This window comes from Pelodiscus sinensis, chromosome 1 (assembly GCF_049634645.1).
Source record: "Pelodiscus sinensis isolate JC-2024 chromosome 1, ASM4963464v1, whole genome shotgun sequence".
Classification (NCBI taxonomy): Eukaryota; Metazoa; Chordata; order Testudines; family Trionychidae; genus Pelodiscus; species Pelodiscus sinensis.
The window spans coordinates 233,748,308-233,768,800 of NC_134711.1; the positions used below are offsets into that span (position 1 = coordinate 233,748,308).

General features: G+C 41.6%; 1 protein-coding gene across 2 annotated transcripts in view; it reads left to right on the plus strand.

The window, feature by feature from the left end:
- The window catches only part of NCK2 (NCK adaptor protein 2), a 126,278-nt gene extending 111,484 nt beyond the window's left edge, over window positions 1-14,794 (plus strand). For both annotated transcript variants that reach the window (XM_075917651.1, XM_075917655.1), the window contains exon 5: window positions 13,362-14,794. In XM_075917651.1, coding sequence (XP_075773766.1) covers window positions 13,362-13,556 — 195 coding nt within the window. In that variant the 3' untranslated portion in view covers window positions 13,557-14,794. The remainder of the gene's footprint in view (window positions 1-13,361) is intronic.
- The last annotated feature ends 5,699 nt before the right edge of the window (window positions 14,795-20,493 follow it).

Below are 20,493 nucleotides of genomic sequence, written 5' to 3' on the forward strand. Positions count from 1 at the left end.
TGAGGATCCAGCTGGGCTGTTGGCTAGGAGTCACCCTGGTAAGTGTCTCCTGGCCAAAGCCTGCCTTTGGCACCCCAGTCCTACTGTCTGCACCCTCATCTCTTACCAAATTCTTCGAGTGCTTCCCCCCCCCCCCCCCCGGTCAAATGAACTCATATTTGATAAGTTGGTGTCCAGAATGGTTGCCAAATGATGGTTCTCATGCTCATTATTGCTTGTGGAGCATACCAAGAGTAGGGTTACCATATTTGAACTTTCAAAAAAGAGGACACTCCTGAGAGTGTATCTGTATCAGTATCTGCCAACTCACATTGTATTCATGTGTTATATATATTCCCTGCCCGTACCCGGACCCACTACTCCGGTGCCCCTGCAGGGATGGTGCTGGAAGGAGCCGGCTTTTAACATAGCTCCTCCCCAACACCAGCTCCTGCTTCCCCTCTCCCTTGCTGCCTCTATCAGATCTGATAGAGGCAGCAAGGGGAAGAACGACTAGTCGAGGGACTAGTTGCCTATCTGATAAGCTTTTGCTTATCAGATAGTCGACTAGACACTTACATCCCTATCACTGAGCCCTCTGATTTATTATGCTGGACTTCCTCTTACTCTGTGTTACTGTGACAAGCTGTTGACTGCTCCTAGTCCTACACTCCCACCAGCATTTGCAGCAGTAGAAACACACCTAGCTGCAATTACCACTGCGTGGTTCAGCCACTGCATGAACCAACAATAGAGGAGCTACAATCAAATTAACCTGCAGCTTCCCAGCCTAGGACCCCCAGGGCTGTACCAGCCTGTCCTTGTCAAAACCCCGACCAATATGAATTTATCCCCAATTCATCTTTCCCTCAGCATGAAAAGGAAACTGCACAATACATTTGTGTTAAACTAAACTAGGATTTTCCCCCAAACACTTCAGTCAAAGGCATATTGGTTTAGATTAAAACATAAAACAAGTTTATTAACTACAAAAAGATAGATTTTAAGTTATTATAAGAGATAGCAAACAGATCAAAGCAGATTAACTAGCCAATAAACAAAACCAGAAGCTAAGCCTAAAATGCTAGAAATATCAGATATGAAATAGAAATTTCTCACTCGGAGCGATGATATAAGCAACCACGCAGATTCTCCAGGCACAAGCTGTACTTGCTTTGCAGTTTGGGCACCCTACCCATATTCCAAGTTCTTAAGAGCTTTTCATAGGCATTGAATTGGGGGAGCGGGGAGAGCAGGAGTAAAGAAAAATAGATGAAGTAACTTCCTGCTTTATATTGCTTTAGTGTATAGCAGGAACCCTTTGTTCCAAAAACAGATCTGAGCATAATTTATGGAAAAATACAGGCACACAAAATAGAGTTCAAGGTAATGTGGTCTGGTCACTTGTCCCTACAGAGCCATAGCAGCCATTACCGACGGGCTATCTGGAGGTTTCTCAGGAAGGTGGGGGAATAAACTTCTAAGGCCTTTTGTTTTCTTTAATGGCCCATTATCCTGAATGGGCCCTTCACAACAAGATATTTCGAATGGCAGCATCTTGCCTAATGGGTGTCCCCCAGGTGTGACTGTGTGTGAAATATGGATATATAGTCAATATTCATCACTTCAGATACAAAAATGATACATACCGATAGGGTAATCATATACTGTCTTTTCAGTGATACCTTACTTAACTCATCTTGTAGAAATTGCTTGATAATTATATCATTATAGTACAATCATGAAAAATATGGGATGCCGTGTGACAAAGTGGTCTTCTGTATGTGGGTCATTCTCTTACTATGGTTTGTCCCATATTTTCTGACCTGACCATTGTAGGATTTTGTACAGCTGCTCATTATCTGAGAGTCTTACATATCCAAAATAGTTTTTTCATGCACTTCATTGAGTCTTTGGTTCTTCCCCATTGCAGATTATGAAAATCTCTGCCTGGAGTAGGTTGGGCTTTTTTGGCAGAGAATGCATGTGGATGATGTTAATATTATTCTGTTAATTGGGAAAAATCTTTGTCAAAATGGGTAGGTTTTGAAGCATTTCCTAAAAATTGGATTTATCTCACATCTTCTGGAAAATCATTCCCCAGCTGGATCCCTTCAGTTGAGAATGCTTTGACCCCAGCTCTCCATATGCTTAGTTCCCAGGGGAGTGCAACTGTGATGATGATAAGTTATAACTTAAGATGTAGACTGTAATGTAGCTAGGACCTGAGTGAATTATTTAATGGTTTTATTAGATCAAAAAACATGTATTTCTTTCTTTGATCCATTAAAAACCATGAAAAATGCTCGTCACACTTAATATGTCCTGACTCATTCCACCTAAATTCTTGTTGTGACCCAGAATAAAAGGGTGAAGCTTTAGTGGATACCATACTCCAAGAGGCTCTGGGAGACAGACCCATAGTCTCCTATAGAAAACCACCTAACCTCAAGATGATTCTTACCAACAACCACAGGACATACCACACTAATACCAACCCTGGTACCTTCCCTTGCAACAAACCCCGTTGCCAGCTTTGTCCACATATTCATTCTGCTGATACCATTATTGGACCTAACCAAGTGAGTTATAAGATCAAGAATACATATTCCTGCGCATCCAGAAATATAATCTATGCTATCATGTGCCGAAAGTGTCCGTCTGCTATGTACATTGGACAAACATCTCAGACACTTCGCCAAAGGATTAATGCCCACAAAACAGATATCAGACAAGATCACAAAGAAAAAACAGTTTCTTGCCATTTTAACCAGAAAGGACACTCTCTCAATGACTTAACCACCTGCATTCTGCTACAAAGACCTTTTACATCTGCACTTGAAAGGGAATCCTCTGAATTGTCATTCATGTTAAAATTCGACACTCTCCAAAAAGGAATGAACAAACACTTGAACTATCTTACCCATTATCAAGATAGCTTCCCCAATTATCACCTCTAATACCATTAACTCACAAACATCCCACTCTCCCCACCTCTAATATCATCAATTCACAGACACTTACCTTCCTTCCTTTCCCGCCCCCCCTGCATCCCCCTCCTGTTCTGAAATGTGATTTGTCCTTTTCATATGTGTTCATTTTTTTTAATTGTATCCTTTGGTATATATGGTTGTCACTATTTTCTTCCACTATTTGATCTGAGGAAGTGGGTCTGGCCCACGAAAGCTCATCATCTAATAAACCATCTTCTTAGTCTTTAAAGTGCTACATTGTCCTGCATTTTGCTTCAGCTACCCCAGACTAACATGGCTACATTTCTATCACTGTAACAATACACACGCACAATTTCCTCCAGGAGTAGAGTTAAAGAAACCCTTACGACAACTCGGTTCCTACTACTCTGTCCCCAGCCCCCCCCCCCCCCCCCCCGCAGAGTCCAGCTGGGGATCCAGATATTCACATCTCCTTTCCCCAGAGCCCAGCCATGGGCCAACCCAGCCCAGCCCAGCCCAGCCACTCACACCTCAAGCCTTTAGAGTCCAGGGATCCAGAAGGAGAAACATCTTGATGCTTGGTCTTGAGCTTGCATAATTTCCTGCACACCGCCCTCTCCTTTCTTCAGAGCATGAAGGGAACTGCAGCTGCCGGCAACCATCTTGCTTTTTCTTCCTCCCCCAGTAGTGTCATCTGTGTGCGAGCTGGGCTCCACCGGGTCCAGTGGCCACTAGTGGCAAACAGCACTCTAGTCCTTTTCTGTTGAGGGAAGGAAATTCTGTGCAAAAACCATTAATTTCTGAAATTTGGCATTATGCAGTGGTGCAGAATTCTTCCAGAAGTAATATTACAAGCACTCTGCAGTGTGGCTGATAAATTCCAAGATTTAGTACAGCTGGTTGACACTGGGAGACTTCTGGTGTGACTAGAGCTACCACACTTCTTGCCCTGCAACACAGCAGAGGAAGGTGACATTGAGGAGGGAAAACAGGATGCTAATGCAGTATTCTGGTTTTCTGCACAGAATATAGGGCCTCCTATACCATTCAAGTTTCAAACCTGCAGATGTGTGACAAAAGTACTCAGTATGTGACAAATGACCAAAATATGGAGCCTTTTATATTTTTCCTCAGCCCACTGACAGCTTACAGTAGTTTTTTACTTTAAAAAAAATCTCTCTGATTTTAAGCAAACTTTACCAGAATGTAAAATACGTACATCAAAGCTTTTAAAAAGAAAACGGGGGGGAGAAATTCCATCTTATGGAGCTATAGCGCTAACTCAGATTAATTCTTCCCCTGCTCTGGTGGTTCTCAACCAGAGGTATGTGTATTCCCTGGTAGGTGCTAACAGCTTTCTGAATGGTATCCTTCCTGCCTTACCAATCTATCCACTGACTTTGATCTTTATCTACTCAGGTTTAGCACCCTTTCTCCTGATACTTTATGTATACAGGTAGAGGGATGGGGATGGGCAACAGGGTATCTTTCTCTCCCCCACCCTTTCCCTTCTCCTATTTATTTTAAGTTTTCTAATCACCTAGTCATAACTCCAGTCATCTGAAGAAGTGGGCTGTGTCCACAAAAGTTCATGATACCATCTACATGTTTTGTTAGTCTATAAAGTGCTACCAGACCATTTGCTTGCTGTTTTTTTCTATAATAGAGTAACTTGGCTACCCCCTGAAACTCCTGTAAATGTATGGTTAACCAATGAGCCAGGGAGCCATGAAGCTTCCAGCCCCTGCACTCTCCCTTCCCTCCTGCCCCCACACTACTGCCTCTGATATAGGCAGGAACTGCCTCCCCCTCGCCCCTATTGAAATGTTCTGCATTTACATATTTATCTAAACCTGAATAGACACATTTTAACTTCTGGGGGTACTCAGAGGTCTTCCAGTGGGTACATCAAATCATCTAGATATTTGCCTAGTTCTACAATGCTCTACATTTAAAAAAAAAAAAAAACACTAGCAAAGTCAGTACAAACAAATTTCATAGACACAGGTTTGTTTATACTGCTGTATATACTATACACTAGGGATGCTAGAATGATACTGCTTAAACTCAGCTGGCTCCTGGGGAGGCAGCTGCATTGCAGCAGGGCAGTGAAGCCTCCTCCCCAGGAGCTAGGTGCTCAGCTCTGCTCCTAGGGAGGAGACTCCTTCTGGGAGGTGGCTTCACTGCTGCAGCAAAGCCTTCTCCCGGGTACCTGGGCAGGCAAGGGCCGCCCACTCTGTTCCTGGGAAAGAGGCCTTGCAGCCATTTAAATCCTTGCTGTTTGTACTTAAAAAAAAACAAAATAATCTTTTTATTATCAGGCCCAGTGTAAATCTTATCTGTGGGGAAATGACCAGTGTACATCTCTCTTATTGATAAAGAGGGTAAGTATCCTCATGAGCTTTCCTTGTGTAAAACTTTTACACAGAGAAAGATGGATTTGGGGGAGGGGTTGATCCCTTTTAGGGGTTGGTTTCCTGGGTGCTGTGCCCTAGAACTGCATTCTTCCAGAGCTGAAGTGGTTTGTTGTCTACATTGCTCTTCAGGAGGGTGGTTTCCCCGACTCTGCCTTGTCAGGGGAGACTAGAGGATCTGGCCCAGCAGGACAGGGTGGTGGGAAGCCCCAGAGAAGGCAGGTATCAGTGGCATGATCAGCACAGCGGGAATAATCCTAAGGGGTCTTCTGTGACTGCGCCCTGTCACCTGTGGGTAGCCCAGTCTACTGAAAAGCACGGGATGGACTAAGGTCTAAGATCAAGGGTAAGAATATTTGTATTCCCAGCCCTCTCCTGGGTCCTGGTGTTGTTAGTGGCCAACAAGAGGGACAGACAAGGGCAATAAGCACTGGTCCCCACGGCGAAAGACTCAGATAAAAAGTATAGAAAGGTTAATATTGGAGGGGGTCTGTAGCTGTGCACCTCCAATAACCAGGCCTTGCTGGGGAGGTAGTACTTCATGGTCTGGGACTTGATGTTGCAATTCAAGGATTTCCTTCTGAAGAGTCCAGGCAGCAGTTCTCTGTTTTGGCAGAGGAGCTTAGTAGCCCGGGCTGCCCTGGATGCAGCAGGCTCAGTGGATAGATCTTGATTTCTGCAGTGGTTATGAGCAAGTGTCTTGGTTCCAGTCCTCAGGACTGCCAATGGAGATTCAGCTATCAAGTCAGGATTTTCTGTATGAAGACACTTCACTCTTCTCAGAGCAAATAGATGCAAAGCTCCATGGCCCTAAAGACTTTAGAGACACTCTTAAGACTCTGGATCTTTACACTCCTGTATCTTCAACTGAGTACTTCAACCCCCCAACACTCACTTTCACTGCCCCGTCAGGACCTGCAAAAGAAATTAAATGGGTTTTAGACATAGGAAGCTGCTTCTGTCTGCCTCAACATCTCTACCAGGCCTACCAAGATAAATGGAGGCAGCCAAACAGAACTTTTGATGGTACACCTGAAGTAGTCATACCAGTTACCATACCACTGGATCCTGTCTCCCTTTTGGTTTTGGACAGTCTCACTTCAGCATGACATGGTCTCTTATCACCATGGACTGCTGGGTGCTGAACACTGAAGAAAGGAACGATGTATCCTGGTTTATTTCCACTTCTCACATGCTCCCTCCCTCCCAGTTCTTCTTTGGGGACTTCCTCACAAGCAGATCTAGAATGGGGAAGTCGCCAGGGGCTGGAGTGCAGGGCCTGTGGTCTCAGGAAGGAATTCTCTTTACATATAAATGTTTGGGAACTAAGAGCAATCTTCCTGGCTGTCAGGTTCTTGCACAAGAATGTGCTAGTGCTCACAACCATGTTCTACCTTAGTAGGCAGGGAAGAACTCGCTCTTTCGCACGTCAGAAAACTATCCACTTGTGGGAATTCTGCCTAATGCACTCAATCCATTTTGAGGCAGATCACCTCAGTAGGTCCTTCTCTGATATAGTAAAGGTCAGTTTCCAGCAGTGGGGAACTTCACAGGAAGATCTGTTCGTCCCCAGGCAAAACAGGAAATGTCACCAGTTCTGCTACTTGTGAGGCCACAACCCAAGCTCACTCATGGACACTTTTGTACTCCCTTGAATTGGACACCTGCTCAATACCTTTCCCTCCATTCCTCTAGTGCACTGTATCCTATTGAAGATCAAATGAGACTGAATGTGGGTCATTCTCTAGCCCCAGCCTGGCCCCACCAGCACTGGTTCACCACACTGCTAGGCCTTTCAATAGTGACTCTGATGCTGCTAAAACAATGAGTCGTCCTGTGTCTTAAAGACTAACAAAAATATATAGTATCATGAGCTTTTGTGGGTAAAACCTACTTCATCAGATCATGTGCTAGAGTGAAAATAACAGAATCAAGATATTTATAAAGGGGAAGGGGGAAGTACCTGTCAGTTGTTGGACCAGTGTTAATGAGGCTAATTAAGTGGGCTGAAAGTGTCCCATCTTAGCTTTTGATGTAAAAATGCAGTTGTTAGAGGCAGGGGAGACTAGGGATGCAATAGTATAGTTGATTAACCGATAAGCAAAAGCTTATAGGTTAATGTTATAGACTACACGCATTTTCCCCCATCCTCTTCCCTCCCCTCCCCCCCCATGCCAGTAAATTTTTAGCAAGCTGGCCAACAGCCTACCTCAGTTCCAACTCGTGCTGGGTCCGGAAGCTCAACCTCTCCTCCCTGAAATGGGCTGCTGCCACTCCACGCTGCTGCCTTTGTATCTGATTTTTAAACTGGTTCCTGTCGCAGATCAGTTCCCACCTGGCGCCCCACACTGCTGCCTCTGATACAGAGGCAGCAGCGTGGAGTGGCAAGGGGCTCCTCGGGATTGAGGCTGGAGCGCATTGACTGCTGCTCCTTCCCCAGAGACTATAGAGTAGTCAGCTAACCAATAAGAATGCCTTAGGTTAATTGACTATTCAGTTAACCGATATTTAACATCCCTAGCGGAGACTGGCTTTATAATGCAACATTCAATTAATGGCTTTCTTCAAGCCCAGAGAAACAGTGTCAAATTTGTAGATGAATACTCCTAGATATATTACCAGGACCATAGTCAAATGCTCACCCAAAGCTGAACATCCTCAACCAGACAGCTTGTAAGCTCCCTGGCTAAATGCTGAGGAGCTGGCCTGTTCAGAGCAAGTCTGCCACCAAGAGTTACCACATCAGTCTTACATAGAGTTCACCAATTCCACATTTTCTCTACACTTGCTTATTACCAAGGTCCTGTGCACCCAGGACATGAAGGATCAGGGTGTGAGTTTGAATCTTGTAGCCCCTACCTCTCAAGATGTAGGCTAGAGGAGCATAACCTGATGATTTGTATCCTAACACCAACCAAAATTGATCATATAGGCAATACAGCTCTGTCTGCTGGTACCAACGCAAGGAAGATATGTTTTTGTAAACACAGTCTGGTCCTGAAGCCTTCTTCCCTTTTGCCCCCTTGCTCATCACTAGCTGTCAGGGGAGGGCTTATTCAGACCTTGCTTAAAAACCATAATTTGAAATTCTGAAACAATTCAACATTGCTGAAACAAATGTTCCAACATTGTCATAAAAAATACAATATCTATGTGAGGAAGCTAGTATTTGTTCATACTTTTTAAACTTACTGAGCTTTTTTGGGTTCAAGCATTTTCATCATTTACTGTATATGCTTTTTAAAGTGAGTACTGTTGACTGTAGGGAGGGACGTTATGGGGGTGATAAGGAAATCCAGGGGGATACAGAATGACAGAAATACTCATAGGCTCCCTGTCATGATGCTCTGCTGTATAATCCTACTGCAGAATCACCAGACAACCTTACAGATTATCTAGAGACTCAGATTTGCTTTTAGTGTGTCTTTAAGGAGTGTGTGTAACATCTGAGGCTTTTAAGCAAGAAAAGTGTGCATGCAAGCTATCTAAAGGTAGTAGTTAATTCAAGTGGGAAAAGGGAGGAAATCTGCCAGAAGCTAAAAGAAAATGGCCTAAAAAATAGATTTAAAATCAACAAACAGGCTTGGAACATATCCAAGAAGGACATCAGGGAACCAATTCAGGCTATATTCAACCAACAAACTTTAGGATGGTAATGTTAAGTTTAAAGAGCAATAGTTTACACACATTTTTTTTAAAAACATTATTTAAACCTTTTACTGGAATATTTGCCGTGAGGAGGAATCAAAATAAATACAAGTCCAGTTATTTTCACTGATTCTTCTTGTATTCTTGTTACTCATTAATTTGAGGGCAATAAAAAGTTTCAGATCTTTTGCAACTGGCGTTTGAGCTGTTGTGTCTGTACCATCTGATGGCTCTCACAGTAAAGTTATACGGGCTGTTCCATAGTTTTAAGACTGAGTTCATCAAGAAGATGTAACTTTCAACATGTTGTGGTGAAATATATATAATTCTAAATTCTTCTGTTATATGCAGAGCTGTCTCATCCACAGAAAAGTTCAAGGCGCATCCACCCCAGGATTTGGAGGGTCTCGCAAGGCCTAGGGCAACTTGAGGATTACTGGGTGGGCTTGGTGCTGGCAGCAGAGGCCAGACTTACCCCCACCCTCACCACCAGCTGTGCAATGCGGAGCAGCCCAGCCATAGCCCGTTCTACTGCTCTATCGCCCAGCCAGCTCACTCCACTTCCCGTCTGGGTCACTCTGCTTCCTGCCTCTGCAGTGAGTGGGGAGGCACAACCCTGCTGCCAGCACCGGACTCCCCAGTAATCTCTTAGCCTATGTCGCTTGGGGAAAGGGGTGTACTGGGGGTGAGCAGGGCAGCATTTGGGGAAGGGTGGGCAAGTGTCAAAAATAGCAGAGCAGTGTGGCAATAGTGCAATAATGCACTGGTGTTTGTGTGACTACTTGGCATGCTAGTGAGGGTGGGCCAGTGGCTTGGTCACAGGACTGAAAATGACAGGGTATGGGGTTTTTTTCTGATCTCCTATTGACTCACTGTCACAACTTCTCTGTTCTCCAACTTTTTCATCTTTATAAAGATAACAATACTTACCCACTCCAGTAAAGTACTCGCATATATTTACTTGAGATCATAGCTTTGAGGCTCTGATAATAACATTGCCTTAAACAAAAGGGCATTAAATCTCCACAGAACATAAAACAGGGGTGGGAAACCTTTTTTGGCTCGGGGGCCACTGATCCACAGAAATATCAGTCAGGGGCTGCACATAAGTGAGAAGCAAAAAACACCCAAAACCAGCAACAACAACCCTCACTGACATGGCCCCTGACTGAGAAGGAGAAAGACACTCCCCACATTCTCTTCATACACCAGAGCCTGGCCAGCCCTGGGGTAGGGTGGGAGGCTGGCGCTCCTGCATGGGCTCCCCAATGCTTGAAGTGAGCCCTGAGCCTCGGGGGCCAGATCCAGGCAAGCCTGGGGTCGCATCTAGCCACTAGGCCTGATTCTCCACCCATGGCGTAAAAGGATTAGTTTAGTTGGTTTTGCTTCAGACATGATGTAACATTTTCAGTTCCATATTTTGGTATTTCCGATTGTAACTGTGTCAATTAGTATTTTTAAATGTGGGTTGTTGAGTTTTTTTGTTTTGTGGGGGGGGGTTGTTGTGTGTGTGTGTGTGTGTGTGTGTGTGTGTGTGTGTGTGATCTACAGAAGAACAGAATTAGCACTTTAATATTAAAGTTTGGTCTTGTTTCTCAGACTAACACAAATTAGCATTCTATTACTGACTTGCATCTATCCTTATTAGATTATTTCCTGGAGGCTTATGTTGTTAGTTTTCGTATTTAAAACAAAGTTAGTGGTATGCTATTCATTGTCAGTGCCCTGTGACATTTCTATGATTCAGCAGTCGCAGAATTTTGTGCTCCAGAGTCTCAAGTTTACCTTTTTTCATGAATGGTTCTATTGCATACGATGGTGAAGATGATCTTGTAGTATAATATGACCAATGCAGCATATAGAATTTGTAACAATACCATTGAAAACTGAATTGCCCTTTTCATCTCAGCCAGGGCCCATGGATTGTGCAAGTTTTGCAGGCAAGTTCCTGATACTTTGTGTTCATTTCCCTTCTTGGTAAGGACTGGCCTGCAGCTGTCTCTTGCTTTCCAGTTTTCCTCACTAGGGGGAATTAATCCAATTACAGTAAAAACTCTGTGCACTGTTCCTTTGAGCTCAGGCAGGATGGGTTTAGAGCCAAAGCTAAAATACAATTGACAGCCAGGTTGTGGGAGTGGAGAGGGAGGAGGAAGAAAGGGGAGGGAATAAAATATAAGATTTTATGCTGGCAAGTAGAGCTAGTAAGAAAAATTCCAATGAAACATTGTTCATCAGAATTTGTGGATTCATTAAAAGCTAAACATTTCAGTGAGATGATTCAGTTTCAGCAACGTCCCAGTTAAACCCAGGCAATGATCCACCAGAACCCTGCCAACTTGCCTGTCCAGCTCCTTGGCAAACCACATTGGAGGACTCTTTTATAGAGCATTTAAAAATGTTGGTTTTCAATCCTAATTGGAACAAAACTAAATTGTAAAATCAAAATTCTCATTGAAACAGAATTACTATTCTCTGCACAGCTCAACTGGCAAGTTCGGCTGGCTGTGGAATAGTGCAATAGTTGAAGCCCTTGAATTCAAGGAGATGAGATGTAAAACCATTTACAAGCTCTGTACCCCTATCCTCCAAATTTCTATGATACATGCTGACAGAGAGATGGCCTAAACCTGGCTACTTGGACAGCATCCCAGGGAGTGGAATTAGGCTGCCTGGAGATCACAGTGAAAACTCATCCATAAAGTCAGTCACTGTCAAAAATAGTCCTTCAAGAATGTTATGCCAATAAGAGTTTTCCATTAAAATAGCCATAATTCTATGTTTTTGTGTGGAAGTGGAGGAATAGAATAAGATAATGTTGCGGAATTTAGGGGTTATTGCCACATTTTGTGAATCTGTTCTGATTTTGTAACTAACTACACAGCTCTTATGGTAAATCAAACATACTTCACTGTGTATGCATTCTGTGATCTATGTTCTGTACCAGAGACGTTGTTTGTAAACTTAGGTCATGTCTACACCACAAAATTAAGTCGACCTAGCTTACATCGGCAAATAGCAACCACAGTATTTACATCACTTGTGCTTGTCTATTCTTTACACCTTGTCCCACCAGTGTATGACCTCAACAAGAGTGGTTTTATTGATTGCACTGTCACTATGGGGGCATTGTGGTACTAAAAGCAATTAACAGTCAACAAAAGCAATGCAGCATCTACACACACTGCTTTGACCTAATTGCTTTGACCTTGACTCTACACCCTTTGTGGAGATGAAGTTATTAAATCAGTTATGTCAGTGGGAGCAAAATTTAAGTGTAGACTCTTCCATAGTTTGATTGAACTAAACTGCCTTGCGTCAAACTCACTGTGTAGCATAGACTAGATTTTAGAGGTATAATCAGATGGACATTCACTGTTTAACTTTTATATAAATGTTGTCTCTATCATTATTAAAGAGTTATACTATAGTAGGCCCAAGTTCAAGTATTGGATCCAAAACCGCTGGGAATAATTTAAATTGAGAATTAGTATAAATGAACATTAAATTAAATAAAATGTACAAATTGGAAGTTCATTCTTTATTAAAAAAGGAGCGTTTTCAATTGCTTTTTAAAATAGTATGGCAGAGGATGAAGGAATGGCCCACTCATGTTTGAGTAGAAAGAAATGTTGTATATGTGCAAAATATTTGCTGCCATTTATTTATGTTCACGTTGACTATTTTATTACATAGCATTAATGTTATGAAAAACACTGAAAAGTTGCTCAGTATAAAAAATAGTAAATGGAATAATTCTTGTTTGTCTTTCAAATAATCTTTCAGTAAAAAAAATGTTGAATTTCACCTTATGTGTTTAGTACTGTATTTGGGTGGTTTGTATTGCAAATATGCTTCCTATGTCTAAACAAGAACTGTTCCTCACATCCTTTTAAACAAAGTTTAAGGATGGAAACGATTTTTTTCCTGTAATGCAATGCAGGAAATGCCCTCTAGTGGTCATGGTTTTAAAAAAAGTCATGGGAATTTCCACCTCTGTGCCTCTCTTCACCCTAACAATATTGATTTTATCCAGGATGTATCAATAGAAGAAACCATACATGACACAGATCTTTTTCTGTGCTTGTCATTGTTGTGATGCTACTTTGAGTCAGTAATTTTTGCACTATTTGCAATTTAGTCATGTCTGGCTACTTCAGACCGTGTAACTGGAGAGTTTTCTATTAACTGCATATATTAATAATGGGATACATTTATTAAATAATAGACATTTAGATGTCTTAAATAGCTAACACACTATACTAGAGAACAAAGAATAGAGTTTATGGTAGTTACTTTATATCACAACATTTGTGTTTTCTCTTTGACTCTTTTATAATAATAATTTTGTTTTTCTCTCTTTCAACAGCCCAGTGACTTCTCAGTATCTCTAAAGGCATCAGGGAAGAACAAACATTTCAAGGTGCAGCTCGTGGACAATGTCTATTGTATTGGCCAGCGTCGATTTCAAACAATGGATGAATTGGTGGAACACTACAAAAAAGCTCCCATCTTCACCAGTGAACACGGGGAAAAGTTGTATCTTGTAAAAGCACTTCAGTGACGTTGAAGATAGACTATGCCGCCTAGGCCTCTTATAACTTTCAAGCCTTAGGTCCTAATTCACTTTTATAGAGCAGAGCAATCTACTCCCTGGAGCAGGCTTAAAGAATGGGCTCTTTCACAAGTGTTTGCTCTGGTTGTTGTTGTCCTTTTTTGGTTTTGTTTTGTTTGCCTATTTTGTCTTTTTGGTTCTGTTAATCTCAGATGACCTTCCCTCAGGTTGAAAATTTCACTTAAATGGACGTTGTAAGCACTCACTTTCAGGCCTGAGTTCTAAACTCCCCTCTTCTGTGTACGTTTACATAGTTAGTTCTGATAAACGAGGGGTGTTTTCAATTCAAGACAGTGTTAATCTGTTCAAATTGCTCATGCTGACGGAACTGTTCATTGAAAGACATCGGGCACAGTTTGAATGCACTGAAGCTGCAGCTAATTAAATGAGATACAGTAGACATAACAGTTGTGGCAGTGAGTTCTGTAGCTATTTTGCTTACCAAGTAGTATATTACAAAAATTCCTAGTTCCTAGAAGCACTCTTTACACTGTACTCTGCTATTACATTGCCTCTTTAACTCTTTGTAAAGAGTACACTAATTAAAGCATTTTGTAATAGTACTTCTTAATCTACTATGGTAAGATTGTAGTAAAAGAAAACTAGTGTATTTTGGTCTGTAATTGCAACGGAGAGGAATTTTCTTTTTTTACGTTGATTTACTAGAGAACGAATCATTGAATTGTAAAGGCTGAATGTTTTGGTAATCTACAACCAAATGTGCCATCCACATAATGCTTTTTCCTCTTGCCCTTCTGCTTGTTTGAATTAAACAGTTATGTATTTAATTCTCAAAGTAATATGTATCTGTAGCTGATTGTTGACACTAATACAGAAGATTAATAAAAACTGATCTTGGGCTAGGGTGGGTGGGCTACCAACACTATTTTATTTATATATATATATATATATATATATATATATATATATATATATATATATATTTGCTTTACAGAGAAAAACTTCAGGGTTTACAGAGGATGGTAGGATTGGTAGTAAGAGACACACAGAATGTTTATGAAGAAAATGCATTTTCTCTTTTCTTTACATTTAAACTCTTTTATGGTTTAAATATACAGTCTTGAGATGGCACATTCCTGAGATTGAAGAAGGGATCTTGAAATCTCAAATTCTTGCTTACCCAGTTTTTTGGATATTGTAATAAAAAGATATTATGTGAAGATGGAGTACTGGATGTATCCTTGACTGGTAGTCATGGTGTTGATTTAGGAAGATGAAATAGTGTAAATATGGAATTTGTGTATTTTGAATTTGACCTAAAGAAAAAAAGAACAATACACTGTAGGTAGGGGGGAGATTCTTTGTAATTCCTTAGTCTTGGTTACTATGATGAGCAAAAAAGAGTTGTAATGAAAATGCAAAGGAAACCAGTTCCTAAGGCTTTTGTTTTATTTATTATTTTGGCAATTTTTTATGTGTGTCTCCTTGTCTGCCATTGAGAATTCAGCTACTGGCATAACTGCCCTGATGAAACTCTGTAATGTGATCAAGATTTACACAAGTGCAGTATGATCTGCTTTGATGTAACTCATCCTTTTAGTGGGGTTGCACTGGTGCAGCTGCACAGGTAGCTGAAATCCAAGCATAAGAAAAGCTTGATCGGCAGACACTTTTGGAAGTTTTACAAATCTACTGTTTTTTATCATATCTAGGTGTGCACATGTTTGTTCTCGCTCTCATTTTTTTTCTTCTTTTAGGTTTCTTCATTTTTTTTCAATGGAATCTGCTAGTAACATTCATAACTCTGTTTGATTTTCTCCACTACAACTTTGTCATGGCATCACTGATTGAGAGAGACCCCAATCAGTATAGCAACATTGCTATCATAAAGAGTCATAATTTGTGGACTGATATATCCAGGTAGTGACCAGACATTGGTAACATAAGAATTTCCATATCAAGTGAGGTTTTTTTCTTCACCTTTCCCTGTACCCCTTCTATATGGAGATCTAACAGAACACCATACTGCAGATAAAGGGATACCACAGGTTTATATCACAATTTTGGGGTTATTTTCTATCCCTGTCTTTCTACATTCTAACATGGCTTATTTTTTGACTGTTGGTGTATATTGAGGAGAGATGTTTATTGAACTGCCTACAGTGAGAGGGACATGTCTTTTTCCTGTGTGGTTATAGCTAATTTATAACCCAACAATGGTGTATAAGTAGTTGAAATTATTCCTTCCAATGAGTTTTAGCTTGCCTTTGTTGGTGCTTATTTGTTAGGTTCCTCTGCACTTCCTCTGTATCTTGTCATCTGAACTGATCTAAATAATTTTGTTTTTTCTGCAAGTTTTGCCACCTGACTGCTAGCTATTTTTTACAGTTCTTTAATAATTATGCTAAAAACAATACTGGTCTTAATAAAGATTGTTGGGATAGTCTACTGTTAGAATATCTACTTTAGGAATAAATGCAAACTATTTATGTTTCTCAGCCAGATTCTAATCCCTGACATAACTTTATCTGTCACTCCATGACTACTTCGTTTCCTTAACAGCCTCTCATAAAAAATTATTGGGGTTTTGTTTTAAGATTAAATAAATCAATCTACTTATTCTTCAGCTCTTTTTTTTCATTAAAAGGGCTCAGAATTATAGTAGATTAGAAATACTTGATTTTTCTTTACAGAAATCTTTCTGATTTTTCCAAATAGTATCACATTTTTCTAAGTGTATTTATTCGTTTTTAATTGTCACCCAATTTTATTGGTACTATCATTTAATTTTTTTCTGATCTTTTGCTTCCTTTTCAATTTAATTGTATGCACACCTTCTCTGAATCTGTTAACGTACACTGCTATATCTAAGCACCGTGTTCAAGGATTCTAATTTCACTAGGGTCTTTTTAATGAGCTTTTCTTTGTTTGTTTGTTTTGTGGTAGTTTCTAGGAACTCTGGTCATTGACCAGGCCGCTATTTTGCTAGTGCTGTACAAACACAACAAAAATAGTCAGATCATGCCCATTCTACATTTTGAGTGTCACAAGTCTACTGTAATTGCATATGGTATATTTGTAGTCTTATGATTTATATTTACTTGAATGACCAGATTGTGGAATTTGTTTTAAATCTAGTGCTGCATCTCCATCCCTTTTCCTTCCACTATTCATCTTGTATAGCTCAGATATAACAATATATGCTTTTGATTTTTTCCATTCTACAATGTTTCAGTAATGCCTGTTTTTTGAATTGTGTCCCTTTCCTGTGCCCATGAAAGCTCATGATACCATCTACATGTTTTGTTATTCTATAAAGTGCTATCAGACCATTTGGTTTTTTTTTCTGTACAGACTATCTCGGCTACCCCTAAAGCTTCTAAACTGCAAAATGTTAGCCATATACTATAACTCCAAAAGAGTGGGGAAGCCAACATTCATCCTCTTAATAACAAACAGGAATTAGACAAACTCCTAATGGAAAGGTGAATACAAGGTGTACAGTACTGCTTTCATATGGACCTTAACTGATTTTTTTAAAAAACCTCTGAAGTCTCTAAACCTGTAAAACTAAAGGGTACGTCTAGACTACAGGCTTTTGTTGACAGAAGTTTTGTCGACAAATACTGTCGACAAAGCTTCTGTAGACAAACAGCGTCTAGACTACATCCAGTTCTGTCGACAAAGCAAGCCGCTTTGTCAACATGAAAGTAGATGCAAAGGACAGTGTAGATGCAATAATGCCTTCTGTCGACAGAACTCTGTCGACAAAAGGCGTTATTCCTCGTAGAATGAGGTTTTCAGATGTCGACAAAACTGCTGAGTTCTGTTGACGTTATGTCAACAGAACTCAGCGGCAGTGTAGACGCAGGTATAGTTATGTCGACAAAAGTCCACTTTTGTCGACAAAACCCTGTAGTCTAGACACTCAAAATGTGTAATTATATCTATTGGTGTAGTACAGTGGTCCCCAACCTTTTGGGGCTGCTGGGCACCTGGGGGCGGGGCCACACGTGCTGCGTGCCCAGGGGTGGCACTGCGCATACGCCATGTGCCCGGGGCGGGGGCCGCACTCGCCTGGGGGTGGCACTGCGTGCCCTTGATGCAGGAATGGCTCGGGCTGGCCCTGGTCAGTAGGCGGGCACACACAAAAGCCCCGGCGAGCGCCATGGCACCCGCGGGCACTGCGTTGGGGACCACTAGTGTAGTATTTAAAAACTTTAAAGCATAGGAAGAACAACAAGGGCACATCTTACACAGACATTCAATGTATTTTTACATTTAATGCTTTGTGTCAGATTTGGTAGTACTGAAGAATGAAATCTATTCTTTCTCTAAGGCAAATCCACGGACTCTGATGCTGGATTTTCAGTCTAGGTGGTAGAGCTCTCTTCTTGCTAACTGACCTTTACCATGAGCCTGTTCTTTTTCCATTCCCCCTACTAGCTTCCTGCCCTTTTTGCTCGGTGCTCTCTCATTTACATGTCATCCCTTACTCTCTTTTCTCCTTCTTAGTGTCTGCCTCCTTGGCTTCCTTTTTTGTGGTTCTCAGAACCACCCAGTTTCTTTACTTTCTGCTTTGAACTTGACCCTTTTTCTATCTCCAATCTTATGATCTCAGAATTCTTACCCTTCTGCTCCTCTGCCTTTGATCATTGTTCCACTCCTCTAGCCGGGTATTGTGCAGAACTAGAACAGTTTCTGTGCTTGATACTCTGCTCCTGTAGTACTGGTAGTGAGGGGTTGAGCGCTAAGCAGCTGCACTGAGCCAACAGATGTAACAGTAATGCTTTGTCTACTTAGTGGGAGATCAACACTTTGAAGATTGATCTCCCAGGGTCTGATTTAGAGGGTATAGCAAGGACCCCGAGGGTACCCTGTCGACTCTGGTGCTCCACAGGGTCACAAAGGGTACGTCTAGATTACATGTCTCTGCCGACAGAGGCATGTAAAATAGGTTACCCGACATAGTCAATGAAGCAGGGATTTAAATATCCCTGGCTTCATTAAAATGAAAATGGTCGCTGCGCCGTGCCGGCTCAGCTGATCGTCGGCACAGCGTGCAAGTCAAGACGTGCAGATCAGTTGACAAAGGAAGCCTTTGTTGACCGATCCTTTGTGCCTCGTGAAATGAGGTTTACAGGAGCGGTCGACAAAGGCTTCCCTTGTCGAACAATCCACATTTTGACTCACGTGCTGTGCCAACAATCAGCTGAGCCGGCACAGCGCGGTGGCCATTTTTATTTTAATGAAGCCGGGAATATTTAAATCCCTACTTCATTGATTGTCAGGTAGCCTATTTTACATGCCTCTGTTGGCAGAGGCATGTAATCTAAACGTACCCAAAGAGAATGGAAGTCAATGGGAGAATTTCTCCCATCAATCTCCCACAATGGGGGCACTGTGGAAATTCGGCTTAAGTTACGTTGATTCCAGCTGTGCCCATTCATGTAGCTGGAGTTGCCTATTTTAGGGCAACTCTTCCCCAGTGTAGACCTGACCTAAAAAAAGCAACGTTGAACCACTCTTCTATCACATGGCAAATCTGTTTTGCCCTAGCCCCTCCCCCTTGTCAAAACCTATGTAATCTCTTGGAAAGTTATTTTAGATGCCTCAGGATTGGGTGTCAATGTCAGATACCTTGGACTGATTTTCAGAAGAACTGAGCAGCCAAAGCTCCAATTGAAGCTGGAAGTGGGAACTGTGTGTGCTTGGTACGTCTGAAAATCAGACCCAGGCTGTCTCAGATTGGGCACCCAAAAGTGAAGGCAGCCACATTCAGAAGTCATGTTTGAAAAATTGACTGCAGGTGTTTGAAGAGAGGGTGTGTGTGTGTGTGTGTGTGTGTGTTTGTTTTAATTCTCAGGTTGTAACTTTCAGTGTTGAGGCAGGTAGGCAAAGCAGAAGAGCAGCCCCTTTAAAAGTTGTGGTTCAGCAGTAGCCGTTTTCAGGAAGAGGCGTGATTTTGCTTGAAGCAAATTGATGCAAAGTTAGCCTGACCAAAGCGTAGGCATTGTACTGGTGTATAAGCTTAGAAACCATTGTGTTACTGTAAAATCACAGTATATAGGGTTTATTGAGATTGTTGTAATTATAGTGTCTGTTAAGGCAGAAAAATAAATAAACCTCCATTCAGAAGACTGAAACTGTAAACAAAACCCTGTAATTAAAAATATATCAACCCACATACAAAAGGAAAGAACACTGCAAACCAAAAAGAGAAATACAAAATAATTACTATATAACATACAATACTGATGGAGAACAGACAAAAGAATCCACAAATAAGCTATTGAAGTGAAATGCATTTAAGGAATGGTGACAGATATGCTGTTGGAAATGTACCAACCCAGCTGAATGTGGCTACACTTTATGGTCATGTGGATGAGCCAAGGGGGAGTTCAAAATGACTGTTTTTTAAAGATAAAATATATACACAACTTAACTAACTTGTAGTCTTTTTGAAGAGAAGTGTATTAAGAAGGGACTTGTATGAGGACTGTGCAGTGGCCCTGTTGGCCAACTCATTTATAAAGGTTAAGTTTATAATGTAGTAGGTTATCAACATACATATGTGTAACATTGCCCAGGATACAATCTGGACTGATGAACAGCTACATCCCCTACATTCTCCAACCAAGTGTGTGTCTACTGTGCTTCTCTGTGAGAGTTCTTTTCCAGTAGACACAGACAGGGGCAGACGACAGGCTGCGAGGGGGACTGTGTGCTCCTTTTTCAGCCTGCTTGGCCTGGGGATCACACAACAGCCTTTGCACGTCTGTGCACATGGAGCACCAGTCCAGAGCATTCAACCCATGATGCTCTCACACAGGAGTGCCTTGGTCCTTCTCTCAAGGTTTCTGGAGAGGCCTGCCTTTGGCCTCCGTGGTGGGACACCTTCCCACGATAGGTCACCACTAAGGAG